The sequence below is a fragment of the Ursus maritimus genome (genome assembly GCF_017311325.1).
Source record: "Ursus maritimus isolate PB19 chromosome X unlocalized genomic scaffold, ASM1731132v1 scaffold_X1, whole genome shotgun sequence".
Taxonomy (NCBI): Eukaryota; Metazoa; Chordata; class Mammalia; order Carnivora; family Ursidae; genus Ursus; species Ursus maritimus.
In genome coordinates this window covers 52,624,802-52,636,292 of record NW_024423319.1, presented here as the reverse complement: position 1 = coordinate 52,636,292, position 11,491 = coordinate 52,624,802, and the positions used below count along the sequence as shown (strand labels likewise).

At 36.3% G+C, this 11,491-nt stretch overlaps 1 protein-coding gene across 1 annotated transcript in view; it reads left to right on the top strand.

Moving 5' to 3' along the window:
* FAM133A (family with sequence similarity 133 member A) overlaps positions 1-7,284 on the top strand; it is a 49,414-nt gene extending 42,130 nt beyond the window's left edge. Inside the window, exon 3 of the mRNA XM_008700635.1 lies at positions 6,134-7,284. Coding sequence (XP_008698857.1) covers positions 6,234-6,971 — 738 coding nt within the window. The 5' untranslated portion in view covers positions 6,134-6,233 and the 3' untranslated portion in view covers positions 6,972-7,284. The remainder of the gene's footprint in view (positions 1-6,133) is intronic.
* The last annotated feature ends 4,207 nt before the right edge of the window (positions 7,285-11,491 follow it).

The following is an 11,491-nucleotide window of genomic DNA, read 5'->3' as shown; positions in this document are numbered from 1 at the left end:
AGAACGAATTAGTGAATTGGAGGATGGGATGATAGAAGAGAAAGCTAAAACAGAAACGTGGCTAAAAAAATCCAATCTCAAGAATGTACGTCACGGGAGATTACTGACTCAATGAAACGCTCCAATGTCAGAATCATCAGCATCCCCGAGGGGGTGGAGAAAAACAGAGGTGGAGGACCCCTCCCAAGCTCAACCACGACAAACCTATGCCACGCCACATCATAGTGCAATTTGCAAATATTAGATCCAAGGATACAGTATGGAAAGCAGCCAGGGCAAAGAAATTTCTCACGTACCAAGGCAAATGTATCAGAATTACATCAGACCTGTCTACACAGACCTGGAAGGAGAGAAAGGGTTGGGGGGACATATTTAAAGCTCTTTCATAGAAAAACATGCAGCCAAGGATCCTTTATCCAGCAAGGCTGTCATTCAGAATGGATGGAGAGATAAGGACCTTCAAGAATCGCCAGTCATTGACCAATTTTGAAACCACGAAACCAGCCCTACAGGAGATATTAAGGGGGGTTCTATAAAAGTAAAAAGGCCCCAAGAGTGATACAGAACAGAAATTTACAATCTATAGAAACAAAGACTTTACAGGCAACATGACATCATTAAAATCGTATTACTCAATAATCCCTCTCAATGTGAATGGCCTAAATGCTCCCATAAAACACAACGGGATTGCAGATTGGAGAAAAAGACATGACCCATCCATTTGCTGTCTACAGAGACTCTTTTTGAACCTAAAGATACATCCAGAGTGAAAGTAAAGGGATGGAATACCATCTTTCATGCCAATGGACCTCAAAAGAAAGCTGGAGTAGCAATTCTCATATCAGACAGATTGGATTTTAAACTAAAGACTGTAGTTAGAGCTACAGAAGGACACTATATTATTCTTAAAGGATGTATCCAACAAGTGGATATGACAATTATAAATATCTATGCCCCCAACAGGGGAGCAGCAAGATACACAAGCCAACTCTTAAACAGAATAAAGAGACATATAGATAAAAATACATTAATAGTAGGAGACCTCAACACTCCACTCTTAGCAATAGACAGATCACCTAAGCAGAACATCAACAAAGAAAGACCTTTGAATGCCATACTAGACCAGATGGATCTCATAGATATATATAGAACACTACACCCCATAACAAAAGAATACTCATTCTATTCTAATGCAGATGGAACATTCTCCAGAATAGATCATGTTCTGGGTCACAAAACAGGTCTCAACCGATACCAAGAAACTGAAATTATTCCCTGCATATTCTCCGACCACAACGCTTTGAAATTGGAACTCAACCACAAGGAAAAATTTGGAAGAAACTCAAACACTTGGAAACTAAGAACCATCCTGCTGAAGTATGATTTGCTACATCAGGAAATAAAAAATCAATTTAAACAATTTATGGAGACCAACGAGAATGAAAACACAACGGTCCGAAACCTATGGGACACTGCAAAGGCAGTCCTAAGGGGAAAGTACATAGCCATCCAAGCCTCACTCAAAAGAATAGAAAAATCTAAAATGCAGTTTTTATATTCTCACCTCAAGAAGCTGGAATAGGAACAGATGAATAGAGCTAATCTATGTACGAGAAAGGAGTTGATCAAGAAGAGCAGAGATCAATGAATTAGGAACCAGGAGCACAGGAGAGCAGATCAACTGAACTAGAAGTTGGTTCTTTGGAAGAATAAATAAAATCGATAAGCCACTGGCAAGACTTATTCAAAAGAATAGAGAAAAGACCCAAATTAACAAAATTATGAATGAAAAGGGAGAGGTCACAACCAACACCAATGAAATAGGAAGGATCTTTAAAAACTATCAACAGCTTTATGCCAATAAATTAAATAATCTGGAAGAAATGGATGACTTACTGGAAACCTATAAACTACCAAGACTGAAACAGTAAGAAATTGATTTTTTAAACAGACCGATTAATTATGAAGAGACTGAAGCAGTGATCAAAAACCTCCCGAAATACAAAACTCCAGGCCTGGATGGTATTCCTGGGGAATTCAACCAAACATTCAAGGAAGAAATAATACCTATTCAACTAAAGCTATTTCAAAAAATAGAAACAGAAGGAAAGCTACCAAACTCATTCTATGAGGCCAATATTACCTTGATCCCCAAACCAGGCAAAGACCCCATCAAAAAGGAGTATTACAGACCAATATCCCTCATGAATATGGATGCCAAAATTCTCAACAAGATCCTTCCCAATAGGATTCAACAGTACATTAAAAGGATTATCCATCACGATCAAGTGGGATTCATACCTGGGATGCAAGCGTGGTTCAATATTCGCAAATCAATCAGCGTGATACATCATATCAACAAGAAAAGACTCAAGAACCATATGATCCTCTCAATCGATGCCGAAAAAGCATTTGACAAAATACAGCATCCTTTCCTGATTAAAACCCTTCAGAGTGTAGGAAGAGAGGGTACATTTCTCAATCTCATAAAAGCCATCTATGAAAAGCCTACTGCAAATATTATTCTCAATGGGGAAAAGCTGGAAGCCTTTCCCTTAAGATCAGGAACACGACAAGGATGCCCACTCTCGCCACTATTATTCAACATAGTACTAGAAGTCCTTGCAACAGCAATCAGACGACAAAAAGGGATCAAAGGTATTCAAATTGGCAAAGAAGAAGTCAAAATGTCTCTCTTTGCAGATGACATGATACTCTATATGGAAAACCCAAAAGAAGCCACTCCCAAACTATTAGAAGTTATAGAGCAATTCAGTAACGTGGCGGGATACAAAATCAATGCTCAGAAATCAGTTGCATTTCTATACACGAATAACGAGACCGAAGAAAGAGAAATTAGGGAATCCATCCCATTTACAATAGCACCAAAAACCATACGTTACCTTGGAATTAACTTAACCAGAGACGTAAAGGACCTATATTCTAGAAACTATAAATCACTCTTGAAAGACATTGAGGAAGACATAAAAAGATGGAAAGATATTCCATGCTCATGGATCGGAAGAATTAACATAGTTAAAATGTCCATGCTACCCAGAGCAATCTACACTTTCAATGCTATCCCGATCAAAATACCAAGGACATTTTTCAAAGAACTGGAACAAACAGTCCTTAAATTTGTATGGAAACAGAAAAGGCCCCGAATCTCCAAGGAACTGTTGAAAAGGAAAAACAAAGCTGGGGGCATCACAATGCCGGATTTCGAGCTGTACTACAAAGCTGTGATCACAAAGACAGCATGGTACTGGCACAAAAACAGACACATAGACCAATGGAACAGAATAGAGAGCCCAGAAATGGACCCTCGGCTCTTTGGGCAACTAATATTTGATAAAGCAGGAAAAAACATCCGGTGGGAAAAAGACAGTCTCTTCAATAAATGGTGCTGGGAAAATTGGACAGCTACATGCAAAAGAATGAAACTTGACCACTCTCTCACACCATACACAAAAATAAACTCCAAATGGATGAAAGACCTCGATGTGAGACAGGAATCCATCAAAATTCTAGAGGAGAACATAGGCAGCAACCTCTACGACATCGGCCAAAGCAACCTTTTTCATGACACATCCCCAAAGGCAAGAGAAACAAAAGATAAAATGAATTTATGGGACTTCATCAAGATTAAAAGTTTCTGCACATCCAAGGAAACAGTCAGAAAAACTAAGAGGCAGCCCACGGAATGGGAGAAGATATTTGCAAATGACACTACAGATAAAGGACTGGTATCCAAGATCTACAAAGAACTTCTCAAACTCAATACACGAGAAACAAATAAACAAATCAAAAAATGGGCAGAAGATATGAACAGACACTTTTCCAATGAAGACATACAAATGGCTAACAGACACATGAAAAAATGTTCAAAATCATTAGCCATCAGAGAAATTCAAATCAAAACCACACTGAGATACCACCTCATGGCAGTTAGAATGGCAAAAATTGACAAGGCAAGAAACAACAATTGTTGGAGAGGATGTGGAGAAAGGGGATCCCTCCTACATTGTTGGTGGGAATGCAAGTTGGTACAGCCACTCTGGAAAACAGTGTGGAGGTCCCTTAAAAAGTTAAAAATTGAGCTACCCTATGACCCAGCCATTGCACTACTGGGTATTTACCCCAAAGATACAGACGTAGTGAAGAGAAGGGCCTTATGCACCCCAATGTTCATAGCAGCATTGTCCACAATAGCTAAATCGTGGAAGGAGCCAAGATGCCCTTCAACAGATGACTGGATTAAGAAGATGTGGTCCATATATACAATAGAATATTACTCAGGCACCAAAAAGAACAATTTCTCAACATTTGCTGCAACATGGATGGGACTGGAGGAGATAACACTAAGCGAAATAAGTCAAGCAGAGAAAGACAATTATCATATGGTTTCACTCATTTTATGGAACAGAAGTAGGAAGATTGGTAGGAGAAGAAAGGGAAGAAGAATGGGGGCGGTTAACAGAAGGCAAAATGAACCATGAAAGACTGTGGACTCTGGGAAACAAACTGAGGGCTTCAGAGGGTAGGGGGGTGGGGGAATGGGATAGGCTGGTGGTGGGTATTAAGGAGGGCACGTATTGCTCAGTGCACTGGGTGTTATATGCAAGTAATGAATCATGGAACTTTACATCAAAAACTAGGGATGTGCTGTGTAGTGACCAACATAACATAATAAAAAAAAAAAAAGATTCTCTCTCTCCCTCTGGCCCTCCCCCTCTCTAAAAATAAGTTAATTAATTAATTGCATCAATAAATAAATACAAACAAACAAACAAACTGTGACCTGAGGAATGGTGTAACACGGGCCAGGATGGCTAAGCTTGGAGCTTATCATGTTCCAGAACCAAGAGAAGATAAGAAAAGATAGAATTGAGAAAAGGGGTGATGAAAGTAAGAGAGAGAGGCACGTGCGTGGCTCAGTCGGTTAAGTGTCTGCCTTTGGCTCAGGTCATGATCCCAGGGTCCTGGGATTGAGCCACACATCAGGCTCTCTGCTCAGTGGGGTGTCTGCTTCTCCCTTTCCCTCTGCCTACCACTCTGTCTAGCGCTCTGCCTGCTGCCCTACCTACTTATGTGCTCTTGCTCTCTCTCTCTGTTAAATAAATACTCTTTCAACAATGAAAAAAAAAAGTAAGAGAAGGAAGCAGGACAGATGGTATAGGTCCTTTATAGGAGCCTGGAAATGACTCTCATTAAAATATAAAGCCACTGTAGTATTTTAACACCTATTGGTTGTAGTGTGGAGCTGGAATGGAAGAGAGTAAGGGTAGAAATAAGGGTATCAATTAAGAGGTTGATGTAAAGAGGCAATATAGTGTTATGTTAGGTGTTCAGCGTTTGGAATCAGGCTGCCTTGGTTTAAATCCTAGTTTGGACATTTATTAGCTGTTAATTTAGGCAAGTTACTCAAATTCTGTAAAACTCAGTTTCTTCATCTGTGAAATAGGGATAATAATAGAATCATCCTCATAGAATTAGTCTAGAGATTGAATGACATCATCTGTTACAAAACACTAAGCAGTCCCTGGCAGATAACACTTATTTGATACTAGAGATTAATAGTCTAAGTGAGAGTTGATAGTGCCTGTACTGAATTGGTGACAGTATATTTGCAGAAAAGTGAATGGATATGAGTCCTATTGTCAAGGCTTAAACAGCAGGTTATAGTAATGGATTAGATGTGAGACTTGAGGGAGAGGATTTTTCAGGTACAACTCCTAGGTTACTGTCAGAGTGGAGTGGGTTGTGCTGCACTTTCTTAAGTTGGAGGAGATCTGCCTCATACAGAATTTAGCTATAGAAATTTCTCTCTTTTTATACTATATAAGGCCGAATGAAAGAAAAACAGTATCATATAATATAAAAGGAAATATTTGTTTAAAAGATTTAGGTAAGTCTGAACCTTACATGAGGTATATAAAATACTTTGTTATATTCATACCACAATATCTTAAGTATGCAAAAGTCTTAAATGTGTCTATTCTTTGTTTCCAAGGTCTAAGATTTGGAAAATTTCTACTGTACTATCTGATAGATGGTGAGCAATTAAGTGTATGTGTTTATTTTGTCTTATATTAAAGGCGTTTTGTAACCATTCCTTCTGCTTCTCTAACAGAATGGAACCTGCTTGATTTACCAGCAGGTGAAGAACCAAAGGAGGGTTTATCTTTATTCTTCTTAGCATTGAGAGTCTGTTCTTGGAACCATCAGGCACCATGGGGAAGCGGGATAATCGAGTGGCCTATATGAATCCTATAGCAATGGCCAGATGGAGGGGCCCAACTCAATCTACAGGCCCAACAATACAAGATTATCTGAATCGACCAAGGCCCACCTGGGAAGAAGTGAAGAAACAATTAGAAAATAAAAAGAAAGGCTCCAAGGCATTAGCTGAATTTGAAGAAAAAATGAATGAGAATTGGAAAAAAGAATTAGAAAAAAGTAGGGAGAAATTATTGAGTGGAAATGAGAGCTCTTCTAAAAAAAAAGAAAAAAAGAAAAAGAAAAAGAAGAAATCTTGTCCAAGGTCCTCATCTTCTTCTTCATCAAGCTCTGATTCTTCAAGCAGTTCAGATTCTGAGAATGAGGAAAAGAAACAAGGAAAAAAGAGAAAGAAAAAAAAGAACGATTCATACAAATCATCAGAAAGCTCTACATATGAATCTGAATCAGAAAGCAAGGAATCTGTGAAAAAGAAAAAGAAGTCAAAGGATGAAACAGAGAAAGAAAAGTATATTAGAAGTCTCAGCAAAAAAAGAAAGAAGACTTATCCTGAAGATAAACCCTCATCATCAGAGTCCCCATCAGAATCAGATTATGAAGAGGAAGTGCAAGCAAAAAAGAAGAGAAGACATGAAGAGCGAGAAAAAGCAAAGAAAAAGAAGAAGAAACAGCGCAAGAAACATAGTAAGAAGAAGAAAAAGAAGTCAGGTTCAAGTCACAAGTCAGGATAACAAGAAAAAAATTAAGATTTTCCTAGTTTAAAAAGCAAGGATTTAGGGAAATTTAAACTGCGAATGTTAGGGCATATTTACCAAAATGCATGAATTTCCCTGTGTTTGTAGAATTATTCCTGAACTGAGTGCCAGTCATATGCCACTGTGCCAGAAAGGGCCATAATCGTTGCCTGCAGCATAAATATATAATTTTGTTTGTGTGTTTTCCCTTCCAGTGGTTAATTCTTCTGAGAGCTAAAACCCTGTTGTTCATACTAGTGGTTAAAACATTTGGAATTGAATTAAAAAGTTTTAAATAATAATTTTGACCACCCCCCCAAATTATCTAATTTAAAAGTATCTAATTTGGACACATCTTTAAAATATAATCAGAAATATCTAGACAACTGTAGTTGACACTTTTGAAGCATGGACTTAATGATGTCTCAGAATCCTTACTTTTAGAGATTAGTTTATTTTACTTCTTAATAAACTTTAGTTTACATGGGAAAAGGGCTTGTGGGGGAAAAAGAGTTTGCTATCACTTTGGCTAGCTGAATAGTGTGCCTTTGATCTTTACACATTCTATTTTTGCCAGTGTGGCGGCCATTCTTTTCTTATTTAGTGAAATTTTGGGATGTTGTATGCTGCTTCAAGTGAACAAGAAGACAGAAGGTATAAGTAAGCCCCCAGTTCTATGAAATTTACCTCCACTTCAACAGTACTGAATAATATTTAGCAGTAGAGTGTTACATGATTTGAATTAACTTTGATACCCTTTGGAGGGGAATCATTTTAAATAAACCCTGGTATTTTTTTGATTAATAAAGATTCTGAAATATTTTGCATGTTTTATACTGTTAATTTTTGATTATCCAGGGATATTCTATACAACTAGTAATCCTTTTTATATGATTTATGGTTAGGATGCAAGTTTGTAATTTCTTAATCTTACTATATTTCATTACTAGGTTTAATTGCACACTTGACAAAATATTTAGCATGTAAAAAGAAGGTTTTTTTTTAAAAAATATTTAATGCCTTCATATTGAAGCTTGTTTACTGTAAGCAAGTTAAGTGCCAGACCTCTTGTATGCTCTGTGTCTTGTTACATAAAACTACTGCCAAAATCTTAGTTAGTATGCTGTTTAAAAGTTCAGTGTGTTAAGCATTAGTATTGAATTAAAATAGGAATTCAGTTTAGGACATAATGACATCATTGATCTTCCTGTGTCATATTTTACTAAGATTCAGTGCCTCATGTTTGTTTACCACTAATGCTGAAATGAGTTGAGAATTATTTTTATTTTATGTATTGATATGTTGGAGTAATATGAGTCATCAATTGATGTCTCAAAAAGAACCACCTGAAAAAAAAACACCTGTTACAGAGGATGTGCTAATTGTAATTCATATTTACAAAGTATTTTGGCATGATGAGAGAATCAATAGCTATTTAATAGTGATTTCATATCAGCTTCCTTGAATCACAGGTAAAGTTATTATAAAGATAGAAAACAACAAGTAAATAAATATTGGCTCTCTAAATTTTTGCAGCTGAAGTACCAGAATCTCTCAGAAAGGCTCTTGGAACATTATAAATGTAATGTCATGTTAGATCACCTTAAAGCTTCATAACTTTAGTTGTTTGCTAAAAAAAAAAAAAAACAAAAACAAAAAAATTATATATGCTGATAAAAATATATTTAAGGGATATTTTATATCCACATAGTTTTCCAAAATTGTTTTTCATTAAAATATTTTAAAAAGCTTATATTATTTGTAGAATATGGCAAAAACATTAACAGCTTACCAAATATCTGTGCGCTCCCATTTACTTCCTAGCCCCTTGTAGTTAGGCAATGCCATTCAACTACTTCTAGCAGAGGGGCAGAAATTGTAAACAGAAATGATGTGTCATTTCAATACTGGAGCAGCAAAATGTCCTGCATGACCTTCCAGCTCTCTCAATGTACTCCAAATGGCGTACCTACAAGATGGATGCAGCCTGTATTTCTAAGTTACTGTTTATAAGGGACCTGTTCTGGAGAGCTGATGGACTTGCAGTGAACTTTTTGAGAGTAAGAAATAAACCGTTATATGTTAAGCCACTGAGGTTTTGGGTCTTTTTTATTACCACAGCATCACCTAACTTAATACCATAGAATTCTAGAATGTCTATTTTGTTATTTACATAAAATAACTCATGTATCTTCTATCACATCTTTCTTCAGATTGTTTCAGAGGTGATCATTTATGGCATAGTAGAAGGAAATGTTATTTTGTTTGCATTGGTTTTTATGTAACAATAGAGGAAGAGGGTGGTCTAGCATAACATTTTATGCTTATCAGCAATGCTGACTGTCTGGAAAGTAAAACTATTTATTTCTCTGATTATAACCAAAATAACATTCCAGTAAAGGTTCAGGAAGGAACTTTTAAAAACACTCTTGGGGACTTGATAAGGAAGAGGAATGCTATTTTTTTTAGATATAAGTAGAGATGATATGGTAAAGTGATATGGAAATATGTAGAAGACAATAGATTAAATAGATTTGGGTGAACATTTAATATGTAGCCTCCAGATTGAAAACAAAATAATTTATCCCTTCTGTGAAAAGCGCTGAAGTTGTTATTAATGACTTGCTTATATGATTCATAAGAAAGTTAAAAATAGAACCACCTTATGATCCAGCAATGGCTGTACTACATATTTAACCAAAGGATACAAAAATACTAATTCAAAGGGACATATGTACCCAAATGTTTATAGCAGCATTATCTGTAGTAGCTAAATTATGGAAACGCCCAAGTGTCCATCAACTGATGAATGGATAAAGAAGACGTGGGGTGTGTGTGTGTGTGTGCCATATATTATATATAATTACTCCATAATATTCCATATATAGTATATATAATGGAATATTACTCAGCCACAAAAAAGAATGAGATCTTGCCATTTGCAATGACATGGATGGAGCTGGAGAGTATTATGCTAAGTGAAATAAGCTGGTCAGAGAAAGACACCCATATGACTTCACTCATATGTGGAATTTGAGAAACAAAGCAAATGAGCAAAGGGGGGGGGTGAAGAGGCAAACCAAGAAGTAGCCTCTTAATTACAGAGAACAAATTGATGGCTACTGGAAGGGAGGTGGGTGGGGGGAATGTTTAAATAAGTTATGGGGATTAAGGAGTATACTTGTGATGAGCACAGGGTGATGTATGGAAGTTTTTAATTACTATGTTGTATACCTGAAACTAATATAACACTGTATGTTAACTAACTGGATTTGGATTTAAAATAAAAACTTCAAAAAAAAAAAAAGGAATAGCTTTAGCCATGATATTCAACTAATTTTGACTATGGGAAGAGAAACAGTGGGAAAATCAATAAGAAAGTAGATAGGAGAGGGGGAAAATCAATACAATCTAGTTTAGGAATGTAATTGTGAGCACAAAAAAAATTTGAAAGATCTCAGGCTGAAGACAAGGGATTAGATTGGAATTAAGAAGAGGGAATAAAATGTGGGTATCTTTTGTATCTTGTAATAATTTCTTTGTTTATTATAACTTTATCTGAGAAGAAAGTTGCACCTTTGAAAGTTGCACATTATAACTGTAGTCATTTTCTGTTTGATCATAATTATTTTACAAAAAAAATTGTAGGTTTGTAGCTACTTTATAAGTTATGAAAATTGTAGTCAGACATTCAAAAATACCTATGTATTTTAGAACTGGACTGACTTTCCTAATCTTTCTTGAGCTGCAAACAGGATGTGTACTTCAAACGGCTCAATCACTTTTACTTGATTCTTTCATAACACCTCAATCTATCTTGTATTATATAATTTAGGTATTTATGGACTCTAGTTGTTTAAAGCACTGACTTTTGATTAAGCACTACGTCGAAATTCTCACTCTTCCATTTCTTGATACATGACCCTTAGTTCACATCTTTGTGCCTCAATTTCCTTAGATACAAAGTCAGAAAAATAATAGTGTATATCTCTAGGATTGTTATGAGAGTAAGACATAATAACATTCAAAGCATTTAACACAATTCCTGGCATATAGTAAATGCTTAGTGAATATTATTTCTCCTTTTTCTTCCTCCTCCTACCATCACCATCATCATCATCATCATCATCATCATCATCATCATTACCATCATCACTATAGTTATTACTATATCACCAACCCCCTACTGTGTTGTAATCTCCTTAAAGGTAGAGGCTGTTTCATCTTTTATTTCTTGCAATGATGGTATGCAGTGTATTGCATATGGCAGATGCCTCATGACTTTCATTGAATTGAGTTAATTGGTCAGGCCCTTGGAGATTGGAGAATGTGAGTGAATGCAATGCAACACTATGTACAGTTGACCTTGAACAACCTGGGGTTAGTGGCACCAACCACTGTGCAGTCAAAAATTTGTGTATAACTTTTTACTTTTGACTCCCCCAAAACTTAACTAGTAATAACCTACTGTTGACCAGAAGCCTTACTCATAACATGAATAGTCGATTAACATATTT